Below are 13,177 nucleotides of genomic sequence, written 5' to 3' on the forward strand. Positions count from 1 at the left end.
TCCACCCCTTATCATCCACAGGCCAATGGGTAGGTGGAATCAACAAATAAGGTGTTGGATACAATCCTTACCAAGGCAGCGCAATTACATAAGAAGGATTGGTTTGACCGACTTCCTAAAGCATTGTGGGCCTACATGATCACATGGAGAAATACCATTGGTGTTTCTCCGTATGAATTGGTGTATGGAAACAAAGTTTTGTTGCCCATTGAATTGCATATCAAACCTTCTAAATGGCAATAGATATGGGTATAGACCTTGACGAAGCTTAGCAGCAAAGGATCCTACAACTCAATGAGTTGGATGAGATTAGGCAGGATGCTTTTCAACATACTGACTTGATTCAGAAACAACGAGCTAAATGGAATGATAGATACATTAGAAAGAAGCAGTTCAAAGTGGGAGACTGGGCATTGTTGTATGATTCAAAATTTAAGAACTTTAAAGGGAAATTTAACACACATTGGTCGGGCCCCTATGAAATTGAGAATGTTTTTGATAATGGATCTATTCGGGTTAAAACCATTAATGATGGGAATTTTACCTTCTTGGTGAATGGGCACAGACTCAAGTTATATCAAAAACCCCAATCCAAGGAGGAATTTGCGGAAGAAATTGTGAAGAAAAGAGAGCTGAAGATGGTGAGAGAAGGGATAATTCCTTCTATTATCTCTTCCTAATTTCCGCTAACACAATGAGCTCACTCTATTCCTCCTTGTGCTCGGTAAAACATGAGAGGAATGTCTATTGGATATAGGCTTATTCATTTTTCTAGGCCCAATGGACTAGTTACGGAAAAAGAGCCCCCTCGGAGTCTTCTTTTCCAAGTATTTCAGACTCTCAAAAAATGAAATCTGGTGAGCATGGACTACACTGGGCTCGTTAAAATTATAGGTCAGCAGGTTCTTTAGGATGCTCTCAATAAATTTTATTTTAAGCTAAATCTGGATTGCTCATGTTGGACTGATGTGAGATTTCTTAAGGCCCTCCTTCCAACAATGTTGGCCCATCGACATCAGCAAGTTATCTGGGTGCAAGATCGGAGTCTTATGATGCCTTGAAGCTTGTATGCCCTAATGAAAGACTACCTCACTAACAGCAATGGGGAATCACTATGGATCCTTGATTTTTGGATCCTATAGGGGGGTTCGACAATAGCTCATTAATTCACACCCGATAGGATGCATAAGGGTACCTTGGTCCTCGCTCTCATTAAAGGTGATGAGATTTACATTGATTAACAAATAACCTCAATGGATAGTAATCCAATGAGCTCATTGCACATTTTACATCAACACCTTTATTCATGTGCAGTGAACTGTACACAAACGAGGTGGAAGTATTGATTAATGGTTCAATTTCCTACAGAAGCTCTGCAAGTCATGGTCTGATTTCCTGCAGAAGCTCCACAAGTCATGGTCTGATTTCTTGCAGAAGTTCTGAAATTCATGGTTTCATTTTCTATAGAAGTATCAACAGTCACGGTTCAATTTCCGACAAAAAGCCCAGCAATCCCAATTCCATTTCCTGCAGCGACACCCTGCTTTTCTGAAAAACAAAAGCCATAGACAGAGAATTAATTTAAATTATTTAAAGTACTCAGAGATTTTAATTACTAGTCGAGGTCATGAATTATGAAGTCACATATCTGATCTAACTATTAAGTGGGTTATCATCTCAAGGACAACCACGTTTCATCCAAAGGACTAGACCGTTGGAAGGTAAGAAAGGTAAAGTACAGCTGGCAACAACACACTTGAGGTAAAGGGTAATTAACTCTTTAATTTTTAACATTTGTATGATTTTTAAACTATGGTCAACATTGCGGCGAAACACGGCTGTAATTCGGTGCATTATGACTCCAAATCCACGCCTGATCACGATGATTCTGACACGACCAATAGACATACTCCCCATATCTTCCTACAGGTCGGATCACGATGAGAATCATGATCATGACCTATCTCTCGAAAATCCCATGCTTTTTTATAACTTTCTATAATAAGCCCTCCCTTGTCACACGAATCCATTGCAAAGCTTAAACCTGATATTTTCAAAGAAAAGCATACACCCTATCTTCCAGTTTTTCACCATGTCGAAATTTCATGACCCTATCCTCTTCAAGCCGTAAGGGCCTGAGTTGCTAGAGGCCGACCCTCACAGTAAGAAGAGATTGGAAAAAGCAGGGTGGTTTCCATTTTTCCAGCGATTTAGTGACCAGAACATGGAAGTCACAAAATCTTTCGCCTTGAATCTGAATGGTGATAAGGCTCAAGTTGGGGATGTCAAATTCAGTTTGATCAAGGGTTTGGTAGCGTAAGCATGTAAAATTCCATAGCTGGGAGAACATTAGTTTAAAAACCAGCGTTTCAACAAGGGCTTGTGCGCGCCTTTCCTCCGTAAAGAACATTCTGACCCCGACTAGAGTAAGGGAATTTCATAGGATTTCTTGAAAAGTAAGTACCAAAACTTATTGTTTTCCTGTAGAAATACATAACGTGTGAAGGTCACTTTGGGCTTGCATTCTTGTTTCACATTCGGCTCCTCACCCATTTTCATGACAAGCCGTTAAATTTTCCATATTACTTGAGAATGTCTCTGATGAATATGTCGATGACTGCCAAGGAGAGGGGGGCCAATTTAGAGGAAAATCTTTATCACCATGGGTTGGTGAAAATCATCCTGGTGGAGGTTTTGAAAGACAAGAAGTGGACATGGGAGCAGTTCCTGGCCAAAAATTACTTTGTAGAAAATGAGGATTCTGATTCCTCAGATTCCATGGAGGAAGCATCGATAGAAAAAACAAAGAAAAATTCACGGACGCGTGGGCTAAAGATAAGGGGAAAAGAGGAAGATAAAAAATTTGACCCTTCAGAGTCTACAGAGGAAAAACCAATGGAAAAATGAAAGAAAAAGACATGGAATCATTGGCCACTGGTAAAGAAGGAAGAAAGTGACGACCTTGACTCTCTGAAGCCCACCGAGAAGAAGCCTGTAGAAAAACCAAAGAAGAAGAAGCCTCAAACCCTTGGGCTCTAGACGAAGGAAGAAGATAGGGACGAAGAAGTGGTGGTGACAAGGGAGACTGTGGGCACTTCCACCTCTACGAAAAGATTTACCAGAAGTCAGGTTGTTCCGCTGGCTATAAAGGATACTACGGATGCACGAGTGTTTCCCGAGACACTGGATAAGAATAAGGAGAAACACTATGGCCCACGCAAAGGTAAAGAGATGATTGAGTCAGTTCAGTTCATCAGCGAAGAAGCAATGTCCTTTTAGGACTCCCCGCCGCATCGAAGTGGGAATAAGACAGTAGGAGAACAATAAGAAGAGGAGGACCTCAGGTCCCCTCAATCCCTCCAAGAACATCACGAAGGGGAAGTCACCCCCAAGAAGAGATGGTCTCTACAGGAATTGGAAGAAATCATCATCGAGCTCACCATTTCGGAAAGATCCTTGAGAAAGGAAAACGGGAGCCTAAAAGAGAACAACCTACGTATACAAAAAGAACATGAGGAGTGGGTCTAGAAAGAGCCTCGAATTATGAAAATAAATAGGCTAGGATCGATCATCTGAAAAATAAGAATGAATTATACAAGGGTCAAATTCATGCAGAATCCAGTGGTAACCAGTTGGACCAATTGGTAGAGGTAGCATATGAGTTGGATGTAGTAGCTGCAGCTTGGGATAAGGAATAATTTCCTTTTCTTTTTCTTTTTGGAGGAAGATGCAACATTTTTTTCTTGCATAAGGGTCATGCAAGAGGCTAGGTGTGGGGGAGATGTTGGGGCTTGGCTTTCCCAAATTTTGACACCTTTTTCCATACTTTACCTCTCCCATTTTGAACTATCTTTAACCCCTATTATGCCTATTTTGGTTATAATACTTGGGTTTGTACCAAAAGGGTGTCGTATGCTGAAGGTATGAAAATTTACATGAAAAAGTGTCTTTTACCTTAACTTTAAGTATTCCTTACAGCTATTTGTTCTTTATTTAATTACCATGCCAACTAATCTAGAGTTATTGTGCAGATTTGTTTTGATTCAAAAACATGCCCGCATTTCCTGTAGATAGTTGTGTGATCCTATTTCATACAAACACTCTGGAATTACTGTAGCCGCGGATTTCCTGTAACCGCCCAGATTTCCTGCAGCAACATCGGTGGTTAGCTATGTTCCATGAATATCTAAGTCAAACGGGAACATGGGTTTTGTGGGGAATTTATCACATATGGATGGTGTTCTATTGGCCATTTCAGATCTTCCAACGATACCGCCAAAATTCACAAAGCTTCTCTCATTGGCCGTTTGGAGGAAAGCTACAACCATGTAACGCATTTCATCTAATCCATTCTTTCAACCATGGATTAGACCCAGTATGGCTAAATTTGATATTTTGTAACAGGACTATTAGCCGATGGCTTAGATTAGTAGTCTTCCTTACTTCGAGCCATATATGGGCTTTTGTAAATGTATAAATTATGTTCTAGTTTATATGATAGGGGGTTGTTGGGTTGGTTTCAGCTAATAATGTATATCATATTGTACTCGACTGTATATTTTTCAGATTAATACAAAATAATATGTTCTGACTATTTTAGTGAGAAATCTCCTCTAATTTGAAGGGGTTGTGAGTAAGGGAGGGGCCGCTTTGCTCACAACTCCCTTAGTTTATTTTTTATGCATTTTATTTCTCTTACGTAATAATAATTTGTTCCTACAGCTAATGCACTCTTTCTGATATATCAACAGCAATTGATTAAATGAACTAGTTTCCTGTTAATGTGTGGAATTCATTTAGTCAAGATTTCATTCATAATGTTGAGTGAATTTCTGAGTTTCCTGTAAGTTGATTTCTGTATATTTTCCTAATCATCATCAGCAATCGTAAGAGATGTAGAGGGATTTTGATCCACTCTATAGCCTTTGCTACTAAGTGATTGATGCAAGAAAGAGTCATTAGTTTTGTATGATTGACTACCTAGATTAATCAACACTCATAGTGTTAAGCCTGCATATATTTTGCGCAACATCTTACAAGCTTACCTGCCCTAGGTTGATGATTTATGTTAAACAAATTATAAGGCTATAATTTGACGCAACAAACATGAATAGAAAGAGGAGGAACAATCTAGTTACATGGACACCTCTAACATCCACAACACACTAAGAGGAAGGAAATATTCAATGTGAAGTGGGAGGAGAGATGAAAGAAGTGAAGCACTAAGAAGGGAAATTAGTCAAACTCAACCACCGGTAACATTTAAAGATTATGCATTAACGATGAAACCAATGATGTCATAAAACCTTTGAAATTTAAAGAAGCTAATGAACATAAAAAATGGAGATATTCAATGAAGGAAGAATATGAATCGATAATGAAAAATGATACTTGGGAATTAACATAATTTCCTGAAAAAATGTACCCATGGGATGCAAATGGTTATTCAAACCAAAATTTATAGATGGTAGAGTGTAGATAAATATAAGGTTATGATATTTTCAAAAGGATACTCGCAAAGAATTGATTATAAATAATCTTTTGCACATGTAGCTAAGTTAAATACAATTAGGCTGATGATTTCTTTAGCTACAAAACATAAATGGAAATTACATGAGCTAGATGTTAAGTCTATTTTTTGAATTTGGAACTAAAAGAAGAAGTATATCTTGTTTGGTCATAAGGGTTTGTTAAAAAGGGTCAAGAGCGCTTTCTTTGCAAATTTAAGAAAGTTTTATGTGGACTAAAATAGGCACTAAGATCTTGGTATGTGAACATTGATTCCTTATTTCTTCAAAACGGATTTATGAGAAGCAAAAGTGACCATAATCTATATTAGATCAAATCAAAAGGGGCATGTTATTACGATTTCCCTATAGGTTGAGGATATTATTATAACAGACAATGCTTCAAGGTCAATTAACGAGCATAAAGGAAAATTTTCATAGTTGTTTGAAATGAAAGACCATATTGGATTGCATTACTACTTAACTCTTGAAATATGAAGAGAAGTTGGTCATGAGTTGGTTACACAAAATAAATATACTAGACAACTACTCGAAGGATTCAAATTGGACCAATGTATGGAAGTATCAATATCATTAGAACATAATGGCAAACTCTACGGTATTGATGTGACAAGAGAGGTGGATGGAACATTGTATCTTTAGCTAGTGGGAAGTATAAACTATGTCACCACAACTAAGATAAACATAGCATACGCAGTTAGCATCCTAAGTCAACTCATGGTCAAACCAATTGAAATCCATTGGAAAGTAGTGAAGCATTTCTTTTAGTATCTAAAAGGAATTGATAACTTTGGTATTAAATACAACGATGATTCAAATGTTTATTTGACAGGCTATTCTAATTCAAATTGGGTCGGAAATCCTAATAACAAAAAACAGAATTCAAGATATGCATTTAGACTTAGATCCAGGATCATGGCATGGAGTAGTAAGAAACAACCAAGTGTTTCTTTTTCATTGACTAAAGATGAGTACAAATTTTTGTGAAGTGTTGCTTATAAAACATTCTAGTTCAGGCGAGTTCATGAAAATGTGTGAGAAGTACATAAAATTCCAACGATTATCAAGTGGTACAAAAAATGAACCATCAAACTAGCCAATAAGCATGCGTACCATGTCCACCACTTATGGTAGGGAATTCTCTAGATTTCTAGCTTACCAAGAGGCACCAAGTGGGGGTTGTGCTACGAAACCAGAAACATCACTTCCCCAACTAGTCTATGAAAATGATATCAAAGATGAAGAGATTGAAGGGGATTATAACTAGATCCATGATTGTTATGATATTTTCAAATTATCTAGCTAAAAGAAGGGGTAGAGTCCCCTCCAATGGAGCTAAGCATGGATGACTATGTAGAGAAAACTCTAAAATTTATAGAGAGAAAAACCTCAAATATTATATTTATTTTATTAAAAAAAATTAAGGTTTAAATAAATGTAAAGGCTTGTGTTTTTATGGAGTAAGATTTATAAGTAATTAAACATTAAATGTGAAGAATATTTAGATAAATATAAATTATGAGTTACTGAGAAATATTTTATCATGTTATGGCTTACTTTAGTATAAGGGAGTTGTTGTTAAAATATTACATTAAAAAATAATAAAACATACTTAAATTAAAAATTAAAATGTATTAACATGAAAAAATCTTTGAATATATGTGATAAATAAAATATTTTAATTTTCACTTTAATTTCAAATTAGTTTTATACAAAAAGATAAAATAATTAAAAATAAAACAATTCTAATTTTATTTATAATGGCTTACCATATTTTAGTATGAGTGAGATATGTAGCTCCCTTAATACTCAATAGTTGAAATGTGATATTTTAAATTAATATTGATAATATAGTTCAATATTAACATTAAAAGGTGTAATGAATTTTGTTTACATGTGATATTTAACAAATTATAAAATACTTCAATGACTATGTTCAAATAATTTTATATATTGTTAATTGGTTTTATTTCAAATGGTTATCCAATAACTATTATCTTCTCCATCTAAATTCAAATAGCATGACTCATTTCTGCTTCAAATATTTGCAAGGTAGCATAAGGCAAGCAAATGGGAACCACTGTTCCCCACATGCCACTTTTCTCGTGATGTGACATTAAGAAGTTCACCAGAGCCGACACTTCTCCTACCCCGCCTCTTACTAGACCCCCACAGGCTGCTTTTCCCCACCGAAAATTCAAATATCTGAAGCCGATTTTGGTAGCGTCCGAAGCAAGAAAAAGGGAACCCACAACTATGCAGTGAGGGTACCCCTTCAGTTCCATCAAATCTATCACAGATCTGACGTACTCGTCATTCACAGTTGTTTTTTCTTTGTTTGTCAATTTCACACCCAAACATAGAGTGGCTTGCTAGCTCTTATGCGGTTGTCGTCGCACATGCAATACATATTGCATTCTTGTAGAACCCTTTAGAGAGCGGCGGGTGGGATTTCTTGACGACATTCACGGTGAATTTCTCTGGCAACCTTTTTTATTTGGTTTATTTTGCAACTCCTCTGTCCTCTTCCCATTTTTGTTTTTTTAGTTCACTACTTTGCAATCCAACCTTTTTAGTATGGCTTATTGTGCAACTCCTCTCTCCTCTTCCTCTTTTGTTTTTTTAGTTCACTACTTTGGTTTGAATCCCAAAACTAGACTATGTTCCCGAGTTTAGTTGGTTTCTTTTCTTGCGAGTTGTGAGACATCTAGATTTATATTTTCTGTTGTAGTATTTGTTTGAACTTCTTTCAAAAAGGGGCTAATCGTGGTTATGGATTTTGTTCGTGATCATCAATAGATTTTTCAACATTCTTGATTTTTCTACCACTTATGTGGGAGTCAATACACGGTTATGGGATTTTCCTCTTACTAATTACATGTTTTATTCAATGTTGTTTTTCTCTAGAGACTCTTTCACATAGGAAAAAGACTCGAGTCTATTTCCAAATCTAGAGATTTGGCAAGAATTTGAGGTATTATATACACTTATATTTCTTCTTCTTTGAGGGAATTTTCCCAAATCATCAAGCTCCTTTTGGGAAGGGTGTCTATTCCTTGCGATTCATTAGACAATCCCTAATAATATTCCTGTATTCATGGTAGCTTCTGCATCTAATGAGGACATGTTGATTTCTTCCAAACACTATTTCTATGGAGGCTAGAAGAGGTTGGAGGATATTCATGTAACATAGATCCAAGCAAGGCGCATCTCCCTCCCTTTGTAGCCTTTGATATTTTGACAAAATGGTAGATGGCATTGTCAATGGCTTCAAGGGTTTCCTCTTCTCAATGTTCCTTGGGAGAGAAAAAAGTCATACCCACACCGGATAGCAAGTCTTCCCTCTCTAGATTATACAGCCCCTTCAAAACTACATGAAGAGCCCTACATTATTAGAAAAATAAAGACCTCCTTCAAAAACCTTGGATATCTCTTCCAAGCTAAGAGAAAATGACCGTGAAGGATCCTTTTGCCCCCAAATCCAATTCTAGCTCTCAGAATCCACCAAATTAAATACTTTTCATAGCTTCATAAACTAGTGACTTTGCATATTAGAGTGTGATCTTGTATATATTGGATATATTCTTCGATGTTGCTAGATTTAACCTTATATTTTGGATCTTGCATCACTTTTGGAAGGAAACACTCTAGATTTTTGACTTTCCAAAAGGCACTGAACAATGGTTTTGTTACTAAACCAGAAACCCCACTTTGGTAACTTCTCTATGAAATAGATGTAGAAGATGAAGAGATGGAAATGTAATATCATTAGATCCAGAATAACTATAAATTGTTTAACAATCTAGTCAAAGTCTCTATATATAGAGATAAATTTAGTATTCCATTAATAAATGATTTCATAATGTGTATGTATAATTAGCATAGTTTCATGTGAACTATAAATTTATGAAATTCCAAAAAAATTATATATTTTGAAGGATGTACATTAATAAAATTTTATTAAAAGAAAAACTTATATTTAATATTTATGAAAATTTTAAACTAATGATTAATAATATTTATTTATTATTTTATTAGGGTGATTAAAAAGGAAAAATATTTTTTAATGTGATTATGTGAATTTTTAATGATTCACGTTTATATTTCTTATAATACATTAAATATAATACTTTAATGTAAATAGTGGTAAAATAAATAAATAAATATATATATATATATATATAGATGATAATAATATTCTTATTCTTTTGGGTATAGGTTAAATGATATAATAGTTATATTCAAAATTAATTGAAAAATAAGTTTAATTCAATTAAAAAAATAATAGTAAAAAAAATTAAATGACATGAAATACAATAAAGAAAAAATGTATTTATTATTAAGTAAAAACAAATAAACATAAAATATTAAAATATTTTTAAATTTTATAAATATTAGAGTAAGTATAGTTAAATGGGATTTTAAAAATAATGTATTAAAATACTATAATATATTTTATTATTATGTAAAAACAAATTAAAAAAAATATTAAAATATTTTTTAATTTTATAAATATTATAGTAACTATAGTTATGATTAAATGCAGTAAATAAAGGGGATTTTAACAATAATGTATTAAAATACTATAATATATTTATTTCATATTTATAATTTAAAAAATAATCATAAGTATTTAATCTGAAAGAACATTATAGCAATTTGTAATTTAATATAAATTAATTTCATTTTATTTTAAATTAATTTGTAAATAGTTTAAATACAAATTTTTTTTCTATATATTTTTAAATTTTATTTTAACAATTTTAAATTACAATTTAATTTATACATATATAATTTTTATCTTTGAGTAAGAAAAATTAAATAATTATACAAAATATTTAAATAATGTCTACTCATAAAAAATATATATAAATGAAGAAATTAATCTGCTCATATTAAATCAATATTTAAAATAAATCTATGCTAATTTAAACATAATATAATACCACCTTTCCTATTAATTACTCTGATTAACTTAGAAATTTAGAAATATTAAATATAATGTAATATGCTTTGTATCATGCAAAATAATGATTTCCAATTTAGATGTTTCCATATAAACATGTTTTACTAATAACGTCTGAACACCTCACATATATTATATATGAGATTAAAGCGGGCAATTGATTTCATAGGCGATAAACATTACATACTAATGCAGATACAACATGCCTATTCCTAATTAGCAACAGAATTACACAAGATAACGAAGTCTTACGAAAACAATTCAAATCCAAACCCATCTAAAGCCAACCTGATGTGAGATTTTCTGTAACACCCGATAACTTTTCAGATATAAGAACGCGCAAAAGGAGGAGTGTTTTCGATAGCATGACTGATTTCTGCTTCAAATCTTCGCATGGCAGCAGAGGGCAAGCAAATGGGAACCACTATCCCCTCCACGCCACTTTTATTGCGATGGGAGATTAAAAAGTTGGCAAGACCGGGCACTGCTCCTACTCCGCCTCTTGCAGGACCTCCGTAGACTGCTCTTCCCCACCCGAAATCAACATTTCTCAAGCCGAGTTTGGTAACGTCTGAAACAAAAAAGGAGCCCACCACTGTGCAGTGAGGGCGCCGCTTCAGTTCCATCAAATTTATCGCCGATCGGATGTACTCGTCGTTCACAGCCGTTTTCGCTTCGTTTATCAATTTCACAGCGAAAGACAGCGGCTTGTTTGTCAGCTCTTCTGCGGTCATCCTCACGCATGCAAGACTTATCGCATTCCCGTAGAACCCTCCAGGAAGCGGCGGGTGCGATTTCGTGCGGACATTCACGGTGAATATGAATCTAACTTCCTGCTCCGCGTGCAGTTGGAAAGCCTTTGTTCTCAAACGCCACAAAAAGGCCGATAGAACTTCAAACGTTGAGTACTCGCATTGACCTACTGCTTGCCGTTTGAGCGACTCGATCACCTTGTGTCCGAAGAAGAACGAATTGTGGATCAACTCGTTAGGTGGCACCATTTTCCGATCTCTGTCTTCTATTTGATCGTATTCATAGTGAGGAAGTTTGACAACGGGATTCGCCTGGGGTCGGAGGTTTTCTCTTTTCCAAACAGGGAGAACCGAAGGCTTCGTAGCCCCCTTCACCATTTCGGCGAGAGCGTTCATGAACTGAACGAGGCCAAGTCCGTCCGTTATGGTGTGATTAAAAGTGATGGCGAATACGAACCCTCCGCATTTCAGACGCGTTACCTGGAAGTTTGAGACCCCATGGTACGTTTAGAAGTCACAATTTCGATTGGAAAAAAAAGCATTCAATGCCACCATGCGCCATAACAAACTGAAAACATAAAAAAAATCGAGTCAGAACATGATTGAACGAACCTGAATTAGAAGGAGAGGAGAATTGGTAATAGTCAGTGTGTCCGGCACGTCGTACATCAGATCTTGCCAGCCGGGAAAAGACGGCAGGAGGTCTCCTAACTCTTCCAGAGCAACGTCCGCATCGGCTTCCACAAACAGCACGCCTTCTCCAGTGCTCTCCAACACGAGCTTTCCGGCGGGAGCCTCTCTGACTCTTCCAGCAAAAGGGTAGTAGATCACTAAAACGTTGGCCAGCCCTTCTCTGATAACTCGGGCGGGATCCTCACCCTTCTTCGATGGGTCGAACCGATAGAACTGAACAACGGGGCAATGAAATCTCAGGGTCGGTTGATCATCGATATTGGAGAGGTACAGAAACTCTTCTGGAGTAGGCCGGGAAGGAGCGATGAGGACGGCTGGCTTTCTTGTGACTTTGAAGTGCAGAGATGCCATGAAAGATCAAATTTTCGATACTCAGCCAAAGCCGGAAGAAATAGCCCAACGGTGTTAGACACTTTGAAGCAAGAGAAATACAGTATATGAAGGATAGCTGCTGAGATTGCATAATGTAACACCTATTTATAAGATTATAAATGGAATTAGAGTGAGAGCTATTTATAAGATTATAAGTGGAATTAGAGCTAGAGTTGTTTTTAGTGGAGGAGGTGGTCTAATCGTTAGGTGGAAAAGATATGGTAGGGTTTAATTTTTAGGTGAGATATTTAGTTTCACAGACTAGACCAGGTAGTACAATAGTTAGGTGGAAAAGATATGGTACGGTTTAATTTTTACGTGAGATGTTTAGTTTCACAGACCAGGTAGTACATTCTTGAACTAGACAAGTTAACAAACAATTAATGATTATTGAAAGAAAAGGCACTGTCAAACCATTAATGATTATTGAAAGAAAAGGCACCAGGTAGGTAATTAAAAACCAACGACGTAGGAGATTCGCAACCAACCAGAAGTACAGTAATCTTACGAACAACTTACCCATCAAATTTTAACCCTGCAAAGTATCAAGATGGACGGTGCAGTGATTTCTAGAAGGTCGGCAGAGGGAGGAATGGTCATCTGGGGCACGACTCCATATACCCTAAAGTAACGCTACCCTGCCCCGTCGAGAAATGATGCGATATATTCGGGCCTTATACTCTGATAGAGATGTCGAAGGTAAACAGAGTGGCTGTGAGATTTTCCCCAGGAGCATGAACGCCGTCTAAACGGCTAATAATGACGAAGAGGGCTAAAGTTTGGAAGGCGACCAACGGAGTACCCACGACGAAAAAGGAATGAAGGAATGAGTAGACGATTACTAACTACAAAAATGGTTGAATTTG

The 13,177-nt window shown here is 35.9% G+C and overlaps 1 protein-coding gene across 1 annotated transcript; it reads right to left on the reverse strand.

Annotated features, from left to right (window-relative positions):
- Positions 1-10,609: 10,609 nt before the first annotated feature.
- LOC149253671 (benzyl alcohol O-benzoyltransferase-like) lies at positions 10,610-12,443 on the reverse strand. The gene is made up of 2 exons (XM_089456890.1): positions 11,859-12,443; positions 10,610-11,726 (listed from the first exon to the last, which is right to left on the reverse strand). The coding sequence occupies exons 1-2, from the start codon at positions 12,288-12,290 to the stop codon at positions 10,818-10,820; spliced, it is 1,341 nt and encodes a 446-aa protein (XP_089313016.1). The 5' UTR covers positions 12,291-12,443; the 3' UTR covers positions 10,610-10,817.
- Positions 12,444-13,177: the final 734 nt, after the last annotated feature.

This window comes from Pinus tabuliformis, chromosome 7 (genome assembly GCF_031772625.1).
Source record: "Pinus tabuliformis cultivar Carrire ecotype Pingquan chromosome 7, CPIR1, whole genome shotgun sequence".
NCBI lineage: Eukaryota > Viridiplantae > Streptophyta > Pinopsida > Pinales > Pinaceae > Pinus > Pinus tabuliformis.